Source organism: Euprymna scolopes, chromosome 16, assembly GCF_053919585.1.
Source record: "Euprymna scolopes isolate OS-2025 chromosome 16, ASM5391958v1, whole genome shotgun sequence".
In the NCBI taxonomy this organism is placed as follows: Eukaryota; Metazoa; Mollusca; class Cephalopoda; order Sepiida; family Sepiolidae; genus Euprymna; species Euprymna scolopes.
In genome coordinates this window covers 14,930,969-14,950,574 of record NC_136497.1, presented here as the reverse complement: position 1 = coordinate 14,950,574, position 19,606 = coordinate 14,930,969, and the positions used below count along the sequence as shown (strand labels likewise).

General features: G+C 32.1%; 1 protein-coding gene across 4 annotated transcripts in view; it reads right to left on the bottom strand.

The window, feature by feature from the left end:
* LOC145295848 (ATP-dependent RNA helicase DDX4-like) overlaps positions 1–15,958 on the bottom strand; it is an 80,579-nt gene extending 64,621 nt beyond the window's left edge. For 2 of the 4 annotated variants that reach the window (XM_080141565.1, XM_080141567.1), the window contains exon 1: positions 15,819–15,958. In XM_080141565.1, coding sequence (XP_079997691.1) covers positions 15,819–15,826 — 8 coding nt within the window. In that variant the 5' untranslated portion in view covers positions 15,827–15,958. Of the gene's footprint in view, positions 1–12,298; positions 12,537–15,818 lie in introns of those variants that run through there. The other 2 variants (XM_080141564.1, XM_080141566.1) reach the window with 2 other exon arrangements.
* Positions 15,959–19,606: the final 3,648 nt, after the last annotated feature.

The following is a 19,606-nucleotide window of genomic DNA, read 5'->3' as shown; positions in this document are numbered from 1 at the left end:
ACAAGTCATCAAAATATGACAAATATACGAGATTTTTAAGCAATTCATATCGGTTGTTGTCATGCACTGTTAATACCATTCTTTGCAACAGAAAAAAAAACAAAAAAAAACAATGCACAATATTCAACAGGATAAAGGCAAAATTAGATTTAAAAATTAGTTGTCTCTCTATACTAGGTCTTTAACTTATTAAGTAGTATTAGGTAGTTAATATTTTAACAGGTTTTTATAACTAAACAGTCTCAAAAAAAGTCCTATACAATTGAGGTTAATTGAAGGTATAACATTACAGATGCTAAAAAAGATCTATTGCAGCTGCGACAGTCTCGTGTCATATGAAAGAAAATTATTAAAAACTGCTGTCATTTGATCTCAATAAGACAAATCTCATCCTGAACTTTGATGAAAATTTTGTTCTTTGATATGACAGGGATGCAAGAGTTTTGTTTTGTTTTTTTTACACTTTCATTCAGAAGCACAAATCAACCATAATACTTTTTGCATGTAAACTTTAAAGCCAAAAGTTATTTCCTTGTAGAGTCACAATGTAAACCGAGGTCAGCCATTTTCCATTGTTTAATAATGAGCAGGGATACCCGACATTGGTAAGGATCCTGAGAAAGAATTATAGAAAAGCAGATACAATGACATTAAAACAGACAGTTTTAGATTTTCAATCTAAACTAAAAATTTAAGTTATCCTGGTTGACGTTTGTTTTTTTATTCTTATTCTAAGCATTTTAAATGTGTTCAGGCCTCTCCTACTGCTGCTATCTAGATGCTATTCATATATGAAATTCTTTACTAGACATGAAATTTTTAGAGAAAAAAAAATCAAAACAGATTTTGTAGGAACAAAGCTATTGATGACAATTCAAACTATTTAATATAGATTTTCCATTTTAAAAAGTACAATTTTTGGATACTAAGCATTTCCCAGAAATGTTACCCTGCTTTAAACCATGAAGACCATATTACCATTTCAATCATTTTTACTTTCTATAACCAAAGTAATAAATCAAATAAGTCCTTTTATGGACGTAGCCCCCCCCCCCCCATAATATTGTACTCTCATTAACACAGGATTTAGCTCAATATCACAGGAATTTGCAACATTTCCATTTGATAGATATGGATCCTCCCAACAAGTAAAAAATAAAAAGTCAAATTTCTTTTAAAACTTTTCTTCTACAAATTATCTTTTATCTAGGAGCAACCAGACAATATTTTTATGATTCCTCCAATACAAGAAATAGATTTTTCTTTTAACACTGGCACCAAGCGAATTTGATCCAAATCTTATATTTAGAAGAGTATAACAATTGAATAACGAGTAGTTTGTATAACTATCAGCATTTGAAAATTAAATATTTTTTAAATAAGGTAACTTGCTCAAGTCAACACAAAATCTGATAAGGTTTATATTTTCAAACATTCCTTTAAATAATAGATTAAAATTACCCATCTTATATATTATAAAGTGAACTTATGTAGAACAGTCAACCAAATTACTGTCAATATTTGGTCTACAGACTTGAAACTTAATATTTGAACCTGTGGAACAAATTAGATTTGGTTTTTAGCAGGAGAAATTAGCTGCTAAGGGATCAATATCTAAAAATTGGAACTTGGCAGGTATAAGTCAACTTAATGTATATCCTCTACACATGCACAAATATTAGGTATGACATAAATTTTTGACACCATAACAAAAATACAAGTAAAAACTAGTAAAATGAATTCATTGTTTTTTGGTTATGTTTTACAGCATATCAACCGTTTTTGGGTTAATGCCAAATCCAGTTATTTTGGAAATAGTATTCATGTTGCATCCAGTTATTTTGTAGGTTTTTATTCTTCAAGATATCTTTAATTGCTAGTTTGTAGTGTTTGATTTGGTTGTTTTATAGTAGATTTTATCATTTTTGTTCTGCACAGAACATGAGTTTTGCAATGGGAGAGGGAAAAGTGTTACATTAACGTTTGGTACATTTAAGTTGGGAAACCAGTCAGAAAGTGGGGGAGATAGAAAAAGAAAGGAAAAGGGGGAAGGTGGGTTGTTTTGGATTTTGCAGAACATGATTAAGTTTTACAAAAGGAAGTAGAAAACAAGAAGCATTGATGTTAGGTGTCGTAATTTTTATTTTATATTGAAGAGGAAGGATCAGGGTTTAAATTGCATGTAAACATTTTACACTGAAAAAGGATAAAATTTGATTTGAACATGATAAAATAAATAATCAGAACATACAAAAATGAGAAATTAACAGGGGATCACATTAAGAACAGGCCTTATGAAACATTAAAAATATAGGGGAAAAAAGAAAGAAAAAAAAAAAAGAACTTGGTACAAACATATCTTTTTAAAGCTTTTGTTCAATCATTATTCAAATGAAATATAACAGTAAAAGTCTTACCTTTGGCTTGAAATATAAAAAAGACGTACATAGATAGGATACCCAGAAAAAACTCATTTTAAGCAGACAACCCCTAAACAATTAACTCCCGGTTTGATACGGAACCTGTTAATTGAGAGAATTTCCTTTAATGTGAATTTTCAATATCGTAATTTGCAGACCGAATAATTAAATTATTTTTATTAAATTCCTCTTTATTCTAGGAAATAAAACATTCCTAGAACTAAGCTTTTTTTTTTCTCAATTTTAACTAAATTAACTTTATCAGAAACTTATATCCATACAAAATTTTTGTATGGACTAAAAGTCACATTTTTATCAGATTGTAAAATATGTGCACAAAAAAAAATTTAATTAACTCTTAAATTATAATCGTTTCAATTTCTTGACTTAGAAACATTTTTGTTCTGACAAGAAACGAGTAACCCTACAATTCTTATCAGCGATGTGTGAACAGATTATTGTCATTGGCCGTCCATAGAAAAAATTATTCACGTTATCTAAATATAAATTTTATTTAGTATTCAAAAACGGTATAGATTTTTTAAAAAATTTATTTTTAAAATTATTAACAGTAAAGCTTGTCTGTTCATTCATAAGTTTATTATAAATATTTTATTTCATCATTCTAATATATTTTAATGTGTAAAAAATCTAAGACAAATATGCCTCAAAAAAAAAAAAAAAAAAAAAAAAATTCTGATTAGATTGTGTTAAGGAGATGTGAGAATTATTTTTGGTATATTCTCATATTTCAGTTTATATATAGTTCACCTCCCCCCCCTTTTTTTTTTTAAATAAAAGAAATTAAATTTATCAATTATTTAATTTGAGAGAATTTTAAAAGTTGCGTGGTTTTCATAGTTTATGTCAAAATATGCAGTTCCAATTTTCCTATTTTTAGCTTTTTGAGGAATTTTTGGAAAATTCACCACTTTTACAGAATGTAAAAAAAAATAATTAACAAAAAATTTAGAATCTTTCTTGAGAATACTGTAAAAATGACAATGAATCAATTTTATTTTACAAGTTTTGACTTGTGTGTGTGAAAATTCTGCGTTTATTCTGGTCATACTTACGCATACATTTATTACAATAAAAAATGAGCATGAAAAGTAATATGGTCAAGCTTAAACATGGACAAGATATTCTAGTAAAAAATATAAATTTATAACTTAAAATATTGCAGCATTAAGAATTGATTATGTTATAAATTGAATTTTAAAAACAAATTATTAATGCTGCAATATTTTAAGTTATAAATATATTTTTTACTAGAATATCTTGTCCTTTTCTTTTCCATGTTTAAGCTTAACCATATTACTTTTCATTGCTCGCATTTTTCTATTGTAATTCATAATTTTTACAGGCGTCCAATAAATTCACTTGTTCTTTGTTTAATTTCAGTCTTATTTTTTTTACCCCAATAAACATAACATAAATGTAAAACGATGTACAGCAGTACAGCACTCGTCTGGTTTCATTGTTTCACTTATTACTTCTCTTTTCGCAAGAGCAGTGAATTAGTAACAAGTCACTGAAGCGACATGGTTGCTACAGAAACCAGTCATAAAAAATGTCGCTCACTTCCTTATGTTTTTTTTACGATTTTGAACACCAATAAATTAATCATAACTTGTTTTACTGAACGAAAATTGAAGATTTTTTTTTCACAATATAGCTGAGAATGGGATCTTTAAACTGTAATAATTATTTGAAATTTGGTCAAAAAATGAGCGAGTAGTGAAGCTTTAATGCAGTTCTAAATGACTAAAACTGTCACTTAATTATATATTCAAACATGGTTCGAATGATAAGTTTAAGTGCATTAATTTGTCAAGTTTTCATATGCATGCATTCTTAGGTCAGATGGTAGCAAATACCACTGGAGAGTTAAATATTTTAGTTTCGATTCTAGCTGATGGCATTAAAGTCTTAATTTTTGAAATTATTATATATCAGGTACAATATAATTAATAATCATAAATACGAAATCTACATAAATCAAAATATAATTAACCGAATTTTACAACCAGGTAAAGCTGGGAAGCATGCTAGTTTTTCTCTTTAACTAATTAATCAATTAGTATGCAATTTGGACCATAGCTGCTAGGTTTAAGAAGAGTCCAAATGTGGGCTATAGTTTTATATAAAGAGTAGAAGCTACTAGTGAAAATTCGGATATTTCTCATTTCTGAAATATGAACACAATATTTCAGGGGTTTTTTTTTTTTTTTTTTTAAGTTTTAAAATGGATTTAAAAAGCATAATAGTGGCAATAATGTTGATTGGAAAATTTTAATCAAATTTGCATTAAATTTGATCCACAGTCGTTAAATAGGAATTAAGCAAAATTCCCTAAACCTTAATTTCTTAAAAACCTTTAGTTTTAAATTTTAGAAATCTAGAAAAAAAAAATCAGAAGATTGTGATTAAAATTAGAATAAGTATTCTAGACATGGGATTTAGTATCATCATATCTTTATATTAAATATTTCTTAAGGAGGCAAAACTGGTGCCATATTGTTCTATTTAGGATAAGGGGAGATCCACACGTTATAGCATAATGTAAACAAATTTCTACTTTGTATTAGCAAAATAACTAAATGAAAATTCTATGAGCAAAGTTTTTCCTAAAACTGTTCATCATATGGTCGCTTTCAAATCTAATGTAAACAAGTTCTTTTTGAGCTGCTCTAAATCAAAGCTTACTCAATTTATGCCATTACCAATCATGGCGTCTCAGTCTACTAGATTTTCATTAACTCTCGAGTGGTAAGTAATAATCAAATTTATAAAACTCACTGTGAGTGTCATTGTCTTCATATTTTTTTTTTTTTTTTTTTTTACACAAAGGCATCACCACATTATCAAGGCCCAGAGGCCACTCAAGGATAAGGGTTAAAGAGTGTACAGTAGAAGTTGGTCAATATAGTAATCATTAGTAATGAGAATTTGGTAAATTTAATAACTTATATGGAACGGCTCATCAAGAACTTATTTACTTTAGACTTGAACAAAACCATATTGTAGTCAGCCGGAAAGCAGGAAAACGGAAGACAATTCCACAGGCGTGCAGTTCTAAGAAAGAAGCTTTGTTCATGGAATCTACGTTTAGGTTTAGGCACAGATAAAGAGTGGGGGAAATTATTGATAGTGTTTACAGCTAGACGAGTGTTTCTTGTGAAAGTTTGGCGAGGGGGGACCATAGATTGAAGCTCAGTTGAACACTTTCCATGAAAATAACGATACATCAGAGACAAACTCGCAACATCTCTTCTGTGAGATAGAGGTTGCAAGGAGGAGAAAAGGACATCTCCTACGAGGCTACGAAGTCTATTTTGAACTCTATCAAGGCAGGACAAGTTCTTTCTAGCAGCTCCTGCCCAGATGTGGCAACAGTATTCCATCCTTGGACGTACCTGGCTCTTATATAGATAGAGAATAGCATCAGCAGTGAGATATCTACTGGATCGATAGAAAGATCCCACCATTTTTCCAGCGGCCTTGGCAACAGATTTGATATACGTGTTCCATTTAAGATCAGGAGTAATGGTCAAGCCCAGAAGCTTGTCAAAACTTGAGGCCTCCTGAAGACGAGAGCCATTCATTTCAATTGATGACAAATGTGGATTAGAATGTTGATGATGTAAAGAGAGAAGCTTGGTTTTAGATGCATTAAAAGTAACCAGCCACTCCTTTCCCCATTGTACTACGTGCTCAAGATCAGAGGAGAGAGAATTGGAGAGAACTTGCTCGTTTACTGTCTTAGATGTGGTACCATAAATGGTAGTGTCGTCAGCATAAATGTCTACAAATGATGTAAGGATATGATTTGGAAGATCATTAATGTAGATCAGGAAAAGAGTTGGGCCCAGGATGGATCCCTGAGGGACACCGGCATTAATATTGTGAGCTTCTGATTTTTGCCCCTCAACTACTACTCTTATGAATCTATCAGAAAGAAATGATTTAATAATTGAGAAGACTTTTCCAGCTATACCATAGCTAGCGATCTTATGAAGTAAACCTTTATGCCATACCCTATCAAAGGCTTTAGATATGTCAAGAGCAATTGCCCTAGAAAGATTGCCACCGTCGAGAGATTTGCTAATCCTATGCGATATAACTGTAAGGACATCTGCTGTAGATCTAGCAGAACGGAAACCATATTGAGTGTCACTAAGAAGGTTATTTTTGTTGAGATGTTTGATTACTTCTGTATTTAATACAGATTCTAGCAACTTACTCATGACGCACAGGAGACTTATTGGCCTGTACTGAGAGGGGGATGAGCGATCACCTGAATTCTTAAATACAGGGCATACTGATGAGATTTTCCAGGGAGATGGGAAACTATTCTCCTTAAGACAACGTTTAAACAGTTTTGTAAGTATGGGCGCTAGTTCAGGTTGAAGTTTTTTGAGTACTATAATTGGAATACCATCAGGGCCAGTTGCTTTACTGGAATCAAGGTTTTTGATTAGCTTGGCAACATCACGTACAGATATACGTATATCACATAGCGTGTTTTCTGATACAAGAGGAAATATTGGGGGTTGGCGGTCTTGGTCGCAAAGGGTAGAATTAGCTGCAAAGTTCTTGACAAAGAGTTTGGCTTTGTCTGATGCTGACGAGATTACCTCAGATCCATTGATAATAGTTGGGATGGAGCACACTCTTCTGTTCAGGATTCTGTTTGCTATTTGCCAAAACTGGTGGGAACCAAGCCGCTGCTCAGCTACTTTGGACTTAACAGATTGAGCATACAACTCTCTTGCGTTCCTTATTACTTTCTTACAATGGTTGCTGGCAGTCCTGAAAACGGCTTTAGTTTCCATACATCTATTACGTTTGAAGCAGTGGAAAAAGTGATTTCTGTGCGCAATGGCAGCAGCACATTCTGGAGAGAACCATGGCTGGCTGTTAGGTTTTTGCTGAAATTTTTTAGAGGGTATGAAATGGTCAATACCTACAATTAACCATTCAGTTAGGTCTAATACTATAGAGGACACATCCTTTTTAAACATGGAATGCAGAGGTAGATCAGATATAAATGTACGGAAGCTATCCCAGTCAAATTGCAAATTTTCAAATTGCATCTTCTCAGACACAAGGTCACAGAGCGACACATCAAATAACATTTTTACGAACTGTTCAGGTGATAAAAATAGATACTAAGGGGTCAAATTGAAACTTGGCAGGCATAATTCAACTTAATAGTGTTCTTGTATGCATACACAGTATATATATTAAAGCTTTTTTTTTTTTTTTTTAAACTATTTCTTATCCATCTGACTATAGCTAAAACAGTAGTGACAAAGGCTGAAGCATTAAATGTTTTTGTTTCGATTTTAACTGATAACATCCAAATCATTTTTTTTCCTTTTAAAATCACCGCTTTATATTAGGTACAATATAATAAATAGCAATAGAGTATTGGGACAAAAATAAATATTAAAAGTGTATAAATTAAAATATCATTAAGCATATTTTATGACCAGGCAACGCTAGATGCACTGCTAGTTCCCAGTATATAAAAAAAATGTTCAGCTATGAATTAATACAAAACTAATCTTAAAATTGAGTTAGGCACTATTATTATGCATTAAGTTATAATTATATGGACGCCAGTCTCACAACAGAATCATTTGCATTGATTATTGTACAAAAAAAAAATAAAAAAAAAAAAAATTAAAAAAAAATAAAGTTACAAAACCAACGTTAAAAAAATCCCATGTCAAATGATTGAACAGTGAACTTGAGTCAAAGCAAATGATCCATTCACATGAAAGCATACGCCATTTTAAAAAAAAATTTTTTTTTTTTATTGCATTTTCAACCCAAACAAGGCACAGTGCCACTTTGGTGTAGGGAGCTACCATCTAAGACAATTGCATAGATACTATATAGGGAGTTGAGCAGCAAGATGTTTGTTTACATTACACTTGAATTTTGCAAGTCAGTACAGTCAGGAAAACAGGAACCTGGAAAGGATTTCCAAAGTATGGTAGTTTTGGGGGAAGAAACTATAAGAGTAGAAGGCTTTCTTGCATCTGGGGATCTGTGTAGGGGTGGGATTTTGCTGCTTGTAGAAGGGAGGGGTATTTACATTGAAGGGGGTACAAAGGCGCAGAGCATCTACCATTAAAATACTTGTAAAACAGGCAGAGGGATACAACATTTTGTCGATGAGACAGAGGTTGAAGCCTAGCTGACAGTTCAGGACCAATTAAGTTATCAACTCTTAAACCCTGTATAGAAGGGAGAGACTAGTAACAGATGTACCTGCCCAGATGTGACGACATTACTCCATACATGGGCGAATGGTGGCCTTGTAGAAGTACCAGATACTTTCAGGTGTAAGTAACTTCCTGGCACGGTAGAGAGTGACCACCTACCTCTGCGGCAATGCCTTCGATGTATCTGTTCCAACATGTTCCCTGTGAACATTAAGCCGAGGAGTTTGAATACTTTCAGGTAATATCATTAGCCATAGTTATCGGTGGTTGAGGTTTCTTGTAATTATTAAAAGAAAAAAATCTTAGTCTTGGAAGCACTGAATGTTACCATTCATTTTTGTCCCTATTCCACTACAGACTGGAGGTCTATGGTTTCCGTAATTGCCTTGACTATATGTTCTTTCATTTTCCCCTTTGTACCTGTTATAGAGTGGTGTCATCAGCAAATATACCCATCTCCGAGACAATTTTATCAGGGAGGTCATTTATGAATATGAAAATAATACAGGTCCAAGGATCGACCCCCCCCCCACCTGCATTTATATCAATGTAGATGTATGACCATGGAGGACAACCTAGATTCTTCTCTTATTTAAGGATTTAATTATGTTAAGTATTCATCCAGTGATACAATATGATCTGATTTTCCTGAGAAGACCATCATGCCATGCCCTGTCAAAAGCGTTAGATATATCTAAGGCTACTGCCCTCCTCTCCCCTGCTTTGTCCAGTGTATGGTGTATATGTTCCCAAGGGTTTATATTACTATACACAGATTCGAAAAAGTTGTCAACAAATATATAAATAAATGTTATCAAAGGCAAGATAAGTTACTTTTCTACCTAACTGGATAATATTTAGCGTTTTTATTTAATGTAACAGTTCGAAAAACAGTGTTTACCGATGTATTGGAAAATTTAAAATGGCACCAGATTCTCTGCTGAACACTGTAAGTTTGAGAAAATGAGTTAAAAATAAAAAACTACACAAAATACTGTTAGAAACTTGCTCAATATATGTTACCATGACATGGGCTGACATATTTGGTGGGTTTTTAACAGTATTTTATGTAGTTTTTTATTTTTAACTCATTTTTCCAAACTTACTGTGTTCAATAGAAAGTCCAATGCCATTTTAAATTTTCCAATACATTGGTAAACGGTTTTTCGAGCTGAATAAACATGTTACATTAAATAAAAACACTAAAAAATTATCCAGTTAGGTAGAAAAGTAACTTATCTTGCCTTTGATATCATTTATTTGTTATATATTTGTTATATATTTGTTTTTTGACAACTTTTTTTGAATATGTGCATACTAATACAAACCTATTCCCAACTTCAGATGGACAGAATCCTCCTTCACTGTATTTGTCACAATTAGCAAACCATCTTTATATTGGCCTACTTGCTGATCCGAGACTATGGTTCTTATCTAATCCAGAAAAAGATTAGAGTTCTTAAAATGCCTCCCTCCCACCGACTCAGTGCATTTTAGTCTGAAAGTGAACATTACATCCGACTGAATTCGCAAAATCTATCTACACATCTATAAAAGTGAAAATGTGTGTGTGTGTACGCGCGCGCACGCCCCTACCAGATAACGGTCAATTTTCGATCTACAGACTCGAGATTTGACTTATGGGGTATTGAGATTTGGGAAAATCTTCAATCGGTTTTCGGACAGAAATTTGGCTGTTAAGGGGTCAAACTTCAACAATTTGACCTTTGAAAACTCTACCAAACTCCTCCACCAATTTTGGGTCTTTGGACATGGATCTAACTTTATAATTTGATTTGAGCCCAAAACAATAAATGTTAAGGATTCAAAGTTTAAAAAAATGGATCTGCACTCTACCAAATTACTCAGTCAATTTTGGGTCTAAACATTTGAAATTTTACATACAGGGTATTCAGACATGCAAGCTTTTCAATCAGTTTTTGGGCGAAAATTTGGCTGTCAAGAGGTCAAAGTTTCCAGAGTTGACCTTTACAGACTGTAAAACTCTGCCAATTTTTGGTCTATAAACACTTAAAATTTTAGATGTAGGTTACTTGAACATGTGTCAAACATTTTAATTTAATTTGAGCCCAAAACAATAAATGTTAAGTGGTCAAAGTTAAAAAATTTTTACCTCTGCAGTCTACCAAATTACTCAGCTAATTTCTGGTCTAACATCTGAAATTTTACTTAAAGGGTATTCAGAGATAGGGCAAGCTTTTTAATCGGTTTGGGTCGAAAATTTGAGCTGCCAAGGAGTTTAAAGTTCAAAGATTTAACCTTTGCGGTGTCTAGCAAACTACTCAACCAATTCTGTTTAAAAAAATTTACATTTAAAATTTATACATAACGGGTAATCAGATGCGGCAAGCATTTTAATCAGTTTTGGGGGTGAAAAATTTGGCTGGCAAAAGGTTAAAGATGAAAGCGTTGACCTTTGTAGATTTTACCAAATTCCTCCGTCAATTTTGGGTCCAAATACTTAAAATTTTAGATGCAAGTAACTTGGACATGGGTAAAACTTTGTATTTTGATTTGAGACCAAAATAATAAATGTTAAGGGAGGGGGGGGGTCAAATTTTTTTTTAAATTGACCTCTGTAGTCTCTACGAAATTACTCGGACAAATTTTGGTCTCAACATTTGAAATGTTACATAAAGTGTATTCACACACGTACGGAAAGTTATGAACAGTACATAGGGCCGAACAAAGCCGGGCTGAACTGCTTAGTAAGCAATAAAACTGGTTGGCATATATTCAGCTTAACGGAAAATAGAGAAAAATTTTCAATTTCAGATTTTCATAGTTTCCATTTTTGCTAATTTTTTTTATGAGAAAAAAAGTTTTAAAATTATTAAAAGTGCAAACAAAATTTAGTTTTATTAAATCTAACGAGAAGTACTGATAGTATATACACATCTACATAGAGAAATTCTTTTAACACTAATCCCAAGTGGTAATACCAAGTATATATTTGCATGCCACCCTTAAAATTTTAACTAAAATATCAAATTAAAAATGGTAATATGGTTATGAGGTCCTCTCCTCTACAGACACCAATTTATATATAAAAAAAAAAAAAAAAAATTTTAAAGGCAAGTCTTTATTTGGTACTTTAGCGCACTTTGACAGTTTTATAATACTAAAACAATAAGAATTTGTTATTTTATGCAAAAAAGTGATTTTTTAGTGCTTATGCATTTTTAGTACCGCGCTATTTTTAAATACTTTTTTTTTTCAGGTTAAATTTATATTAAACTGTTAGGTGAAAGCACAGAATAATGACAAACCACCCCTCTTTTCAGGTTAAGAAAGGCTATGAAAATAACGTTATTTAAGCACGGACCGTGAAAAAATCGGTACTTGTGCATTTTTGGTACCGTGCTTAGCACGGTACCAAAAATGTACAAGTACCGATTTTTTCTTCTTACACTGTATGTTGCGGACCGAGTGCGAGTCGCTTATTCTTCTGCATCACCAAAACTTATAAGAAATGTATGAAAATTTGTGGGAAATAAATATACTTTAATTATTTTTTCTTTTTAAACAACGTTGTGAACATGGTTGCCAGATTGGCCTTTTTTAAAAGCAGTTTGGCCTCCAAACGTCGACTTGTTTCAATATGGGGCATCGACTTACCAGAATGTTGTATTAGAAGCAGGACACATTTTAAAAGTCTCGAATTGTTGAATTTTTTTTTTTTTTTTTTTAAAGATAATCTGGTAGATTATTGTCCAATTGATAATTATCTCCAGAAAAATTAAAAGACGAAGAAAAAAAATACAGGCGGGGGTTGTTAAACTTAAGTTTTGAAACGCTATCGTTAAATTTAGGTTAAAAAATTTAAAATAAGGTTTTCTGTGAACAGGATATCCAGACGATTAATAAAGAACGCCTGATTTTACTAGAATTTGAAGAAATCAAACTATTGTTCTGTGGTTAACTTTAAATAAAATAGGGTAATCCCCAAGTTCCGTGCATTATTATTTTTTTTTTTTCTTTTTTACACTTTCGGTTTCTGCTTCTCACAACGAATGTCCGGAAAAAGTTTCTCATTAAGGTTTCCCAGTTTTAAATATTTTTGTATTCTTAAAATCAGATTTGTTTGCTTATTTTTAAAACTGATAAACATTAATCAGATAGGACTTTTCCAGGGCATTTTCGTAAAGCAGAACGATTAACAAAAACCGGAAGTATAAAAAAAAAAACACGCGAAACTTGGGGGATAACCTAAAATTGGTGCAAACAAGAGACGAGGGGAAAGTTTTCCGCTGTGGAGAGAAAGAACCATTTATCTTTTAAACATTTTTTCCTATAAAATTTCATTCGAACTCGAAATTTTCAGATTTATGACCTAAAAAATCGCCTCCTCCCTAACGAATTTAAAACAAAATGGTATCCGTGGCCGAAGGAAACTCGAATTCCTGGAAATTAAATTGTATAAAGGTTCTTTTATAGATAAGTGGTTCAACTGGTTCATAGAAATAATCTTTGGTTTCGGAACAGGAATACATATACTTTCTTTTAGTCTATATTAAACTTATCGCCATGAATTTCTATCCACTTAAGGAGTTTCGAATTTACGACGAAAGGAAAATAATACTTGACGTTTGTTTTTTTGTTAACGTGTATTTTTGCTGAAGACAGTAAAATTTGGGGTACTTGTGCACTTTTGCCACCGTGCTGAAATAACGTTATTTTGAAAGCCATTCTTAACATGGGGAGGGCGTTTTTTTTTTTTTTTTTTAAAATATTCTGTGCTTCCTGCTAACAATTTAATAAATATATCGTGAAGCTTGAATTTAACCTTAAACTAAATAATAGCGCGGTGGCAAAAGTGCACAAGCACCAAATTTTGCTTGAAGAGCAAAAATACACCAATAATATTTGACATGTGTATTTTTTTATTTTTGTCATCACCCACCTATGACATGATCCTTTTCATTTTTGCCGTTTACATAATCTCCATTAAAACTATCCGATTGAGGCGAGAAATGCGCGAGCCTATGTAAACTTATAAAAAACAAAAATTAAATAGAGGAGGAAGGCTAAAAAACAAACTTTTTTATCAGGTGCTTCTTGTCCGTTTACATATTACTTAAAGATTAAAAATTCGTTTTAATTTTCCTTATATAATATGTTGCGTTACTTATATAAAATACGGACAGGAATAATGTTACTGGACCTTTTGCAATAAAAATTCGTCAAAATATATAACAAACAATTGTTATCAAAGGCAAGATAAGTTACTCTTCTACCTACGTGCTAAAGCGTTTATTTAGTTTGAAAAAAAAAAAAAAAAAAAAAAAAATGTAGTCTTAAAACAACAAAATGGTAGACAGACGATTATTTAAGGGAGTTTCGATAATCGCTCAAATCGAAGAATAAAATACTGGTAGAAACCCATCCTATAAATGTCACCAACCACGATATCAGTAACATTTGTTATACATTTGTAGTTTTACCCACTTTTTTTTTTTTTCGTTTTTGTTGTCTATATTGCAAAATTGCCCACGTTATTTAGAAACCAATTCTGAAAATGGGGAGAGATTTCACCAAACAATTTAATAAATTAATTTAAAGAGACCAATTTAACTTGAAAGTCTGTCCCCTTAAGTACCTTAAATTTTAATTAATTTACCAAATTTATATAACTATGATATTGTCCCATTATTAACCCTTATCTTCACGTTGCCCTCAGGCTTGTATACGGTATATAAAAAAAATAAAAACTGGATGTTGCTTTTATATTTTTCTCAGTGCAGTGCATGCATGACTGGATGACGTTACAATGTTGAAAACATCGTGGATTCTTTTTACGTAATAAATGACAAAAAAAAAAAAAAAAAAAATTATATATATATATATATATATATATATATATATTATATAATCACGGGTCGTCTAATGGGGGAGGGTACATCCAGTGGTCACTCATCCGGAGTGGTTATTTCATACAAAAATCAGACCGAGCATCTTGAGCACGCTGTGTTAGGGAGGTATCTGTCAGCTTGAGATAGTCCTCCTGTGCAGTTCTAGAGGGTCTGCCCTGACAGGCTTTATCATCCGAAAAAGATATTGACACTTGTGTATTTTAACATTGTTTCTTTATCTTCCCGCCATGGGAGGCGACAAGCAAACAAGGCCGTATAGTACATTAGAACTGAATTTTGTTTATCATCGTGTATATATTAGCCGATATAAACAACTAAAACAGTGAGAAACACACACACACATAAGTTTAGTTTTTGTTTTTTTAAAGCGAACACGAGATGTATCCAAGGAGCTGAAAGTGGGATAATTTGTGGTAAGGAAAACTTTTTTCCATAAGGAAGACAAGGTCGTCAGCGGGGATGAACACTAAAAATAATCACAGAACGAACAGAAAATCCAAGGAGTTTTTTTAAGTTATTTTAATTTTGGAATAAATATTTTCATATCTACTTTCCGGACACTTGGGCACGATATATTTAATAAAGATTAGGTTTTATGGAGTTGGATGTTTATGAAACGTGGAAGATAAACAGCACGAATTTTTTTTTAGAAAAGAAAAAAAAAAAATTGCAAAGATTAAATCTTTTTACAGGTTCGGTTATATATATATATATATATATATATATATAAGACACCTGTGGCTAGGTTTTCCCTTTTGTTTATTTAAAAAAAATAAACAAACATACAAAGAGTACATTTTTTTTTTTTTTTTTTTTTTTTTTATATTAAAAGCTTTTAAGTAATGTATATATTTTATATATATAAATAATGGAACATTCCCGCCACAAAAAAAAAAAAAAAAAAAAAAAGAAAAAAATGCAAAGAAGGCATTTCTTACACGTCCAAGGGATGCAGATACGTTACGTTTATAAAGTGTTTTTATAAAAGAAATGACTAAATTAAATTTAAGTCTGGTCATATATTTCGAAGAAAAAGAATTAAATACATTTATTTTCTGTCAATAAATAATGTATTTCAAGGTAAACAAACTAAACAATTTTACTCGACTCGCTGTCTACCAGAAAAAAAAAAAACAGGTGTCTATTAAGATAAACAATTGATTAAGAATAAAATATTTATCTTTCTTCTAAATTCTGACTGAAATAATATAAAAGTAAATATATTACATATGTATTTAAAAAATATATATACAATAACAACTCACCGTGCCATTTTAAAAGAAAGCTTTGTGCGTAACACGTGCGATTACTTCAAACTGAAAGATTTTTCTTCTACGTCAGAGAAGGGTCAAACGAGGGTTATTTCAATATAGTTCAGACATGGCGCAGGAATACATAATTAACATCAATCGCTTGAAGAAAAATAGTGCAAGTAAAAAAAAAATAAAATTTTAAAATAAGTTTAGCCAAAATTTGTAAAAATCAAAATATTCTGATAAAATATACGAAACAGAATATTTCATAATAAACAATTAATCTCGGTAAAATTTATATATATATATATATATATATATATATATATATATATATATATATATATATATATATATATATATATATATATATATATATATATATATTAGTCATAATAACAAACAACAGGTTTTAAAAAATAAGTTTTCATTTTTGGTTGGGGTTTTCTTTGACTTGAAAACAAAAAAAGGTTATTTTTCCTTTTATAAATAACACTTGCAGAAAGATCCGACGTTGTCAGGGATTAATTAGGATACAGATATCTTTTTACACCCTGACCATTATTAACTTATTTATTTATTTACTTTTTTTTTTAATTTTAAGACTTCAATGTGTATTTTGCAGTATAGACAATAAAACGAAAAAGTATTCAAAAACAAATATATGACACATAAATGTTACCAAAGACAAGATAAGTTACTCTTCTACCTACCTGGATAAGTCTTTTATGTTTGAACTTATTTTAAAACGTTTATTTAATCTGAAATACAGATAGTGGCGATTTTTAAGTTAGAACAAGAAAAAATAGCCGCCATGAAACGGTTATTTGGGGGAGTTTCGATAATCGCTTAAAAACCGAAAATTAAACAAATGTCACAGTTGTAGTAGGTTCCAGCAGGAATCTTTTTCATGAAGGCCTATTATATAAGTAATAATTGTTAACCGGAAGACTCTGTTAGCTTGCTCACAAAGCAGGACTGTGTGGCTGGTTTTAATGCGATAATAGTATGTATTATAACCTTATATTCTATCAATAAAAGTAATATAAAACTATGCTAGTATCTTGGAATCTTATTCATGGTTGCAGAGCGGTGGAGAAAAAAAATGTACGACCAAACATCAATCTTTTTAATAATGCAACAAATAGCAGGAAAAAGAACGCTAATAAATTTTTAATCAATGGCTGTAAGACAAACTTATTTTCCTTTTCTACAGGAAAACAAAGATTCTATGAGATACTTTATGTAATTGTGCAGCGAGAAAAAAATCGATGATAAGCATTTTCTTACTACAATAAATTTTCCAGTATCTAACACAGCTTTTCTTGAGAAAAAAAAAGCAGCAAAATTTCACCTGCTTAATTATTATACGATAATCAACTAACACATCCAGAGATGCTCACCATATTATTCTTATAATGAAATGGGATAGCAATAATTTATACAAGGCATTTCATCTTTTTAAACAGAAAATAGAAATATTCTTTATTATTAGAAGTGGTGCAGAGAAAGGCTGTAAAATTGGTCCCAAATCTGCATGATCTTCCCTACGAGGAATGACTCAAGAAACTGGATCTTCCAACTGGTGTTCTGTCGAACGAGAGGGGATGCCATCAAAGTCTTTAAATATCTGTATGGGGAATACAGTATGGACTGTCTCAAGATGCTTCCTTTGAAACAAGATTGTAGGACCCATGAGCATTCCTTGTGTTTGGTTAAGCAGCAACATCGGAACGGGGCAGCTGGGTCTGTTCAAGCAAACTTCTTCTCAACGTGTGCTGAACTTGTGAAACCAGCTGCCGGAAGAAATGGTACCTGCAGAGCCACTCAATACCTTCAAAGCCAGACTAGACAAACATTAGAAGAACCCCCGCTTCGTTTGGACTACAAATCTAGAGATGATGTGTATTGAGGGATTATAATCTTTAGTGTATAGGCATGTGTTCCTTCTCATCGTATATTGTATTGTATTAAACACGTAAAGAATGAAAGGAAGTGCGCTAGATCTTAGTGCTATAGATGATAGGGGCCTCTGAAGATACAACTCGTAGACACTATATAAGGAGGAAACAGTGAATATCAAATATATTTGATCAAGATTTAAAGAACAGATGAATCCAATTCAGAATTACAGGATCACAAATCTGAAGATGCATTTCCTCTACTAGAAACAAACCAGTGAAAGCCTTGACGAATGTGTAACTAGATGCTGACAGCAAGCTCAGAAATCTTATTTTAGTGCTGACGAAATGAACAAAAGAATTCTTGAGCAAATTATTGCATCTATGTCTGTCTCATGTTGAAACTGTACACACACGCATGACAGTCGGTAGTCAAAAATGTGTTGAACGATGAAGGGAAGCTGTCAAAACTGATGTCACTGGAGGTGAATAAGTCAACTAATTGACCTACACACAACTGCCAGGGTTGGAACACCTGTTAGAGAACAGGTCATGTATATGCAAGAAGGGAAGAAAAGCAAACAATCAGAAAGCAACATTAGACGAGCTCGCTGTTGAATCCACCCGTTCCTACTTTTCCCTTTCCATCTACAGCTTGGACATGCGCACTTGAGGCTAGAAATAAAATATTTTCATATTTTTATAACAAATGAATTTTGTGTTGCGAGTTGTTTCTGGCTGATGAAAAACTACCAGTGTTCACAACGGCTACACCACAGCCCATCTTAGGCTTCCAGAAAGAACTTTTGAACAAAGCTAAAGGATACACAGTCGAAAACACTTTAAAGTCGGGTTGCAGCTACGAGGCAACAAAAAAAGGCCTACAACAATTTAAATCCTATAGTAGTAACATTACAAACAGCCTCACCTCAAAAAAGCAAAAGGAATGCTTTCTTTGCTACCAGCGCAGGAAAATCAGTGGAAGAAGATGTAAGAGGTGTGGAATGCTTTATGGAGGGGGTGAGAAAAGAGAAATGGCGAGAGTTGCAAAACATAAATAGCCAAACTCTAAGGAAATGAAGTCAGTTTTTCGCTCACGCTTGATGAGTAAACCTCCATCAGCAAGAGATGCGCATGCATATGCAACAAAATTGTAATCAAGAAAAAAATGTTCCCTTTGCACAGAGTTTTAGTGCAGTGGTCCATAATTTTCCAAACTCCACAGAAAAACTCCATTAACATAAGCACTGAAAACACCACAGTCAAGACTAGCACTATCAAAACAGTGTGTCTGATCTGTGGAGGTAATCACCCTCGAAAACCAAAGTGTCTAGCGAAGTGATCTAAATGTTATGCATGTGGAAAACAGGAACATTGGAAGAATATGTGTCAGCCCAGGATATTCAAAGATAAAAACAGTCTATAGATACATACCCTTTAAATATCGGCATAAAACCAGACTGATTGGCTAGCATTTCCTCTTTTTACGCTGTGAACTCACGAAAGCTAAGTCAAACTCCGCAGACCCAAAGCTAAGAAACTTTTCTATCCGTAACTTTTGAAGTCTACTAATCTAAAAACACTAACATCTGTGTATTGCAAACTTTTGTTTTATTTTTTCCTTATTCCAGCTTTGACTTTAATCCTGAATATTTTTGTCTTGTTTTCTTTTTATTTATCTTTTTTCCCTTAATCTTTTTTGTCAAATATACTATTATTAACCAATACCTTTTTTTTTATATTTAAAACGAGAGAAAAAAAAAGTCTCCCACGAAATTGAACATTTCCCAAATTATACCTGCATATTATCTGAACTCAAAAACATGCGGCTTTTTTTTTCTCTCTAAAGTATGCATTACTTCTAGTCTAAACTTAATACGTAACCCTAAAGGTATTACT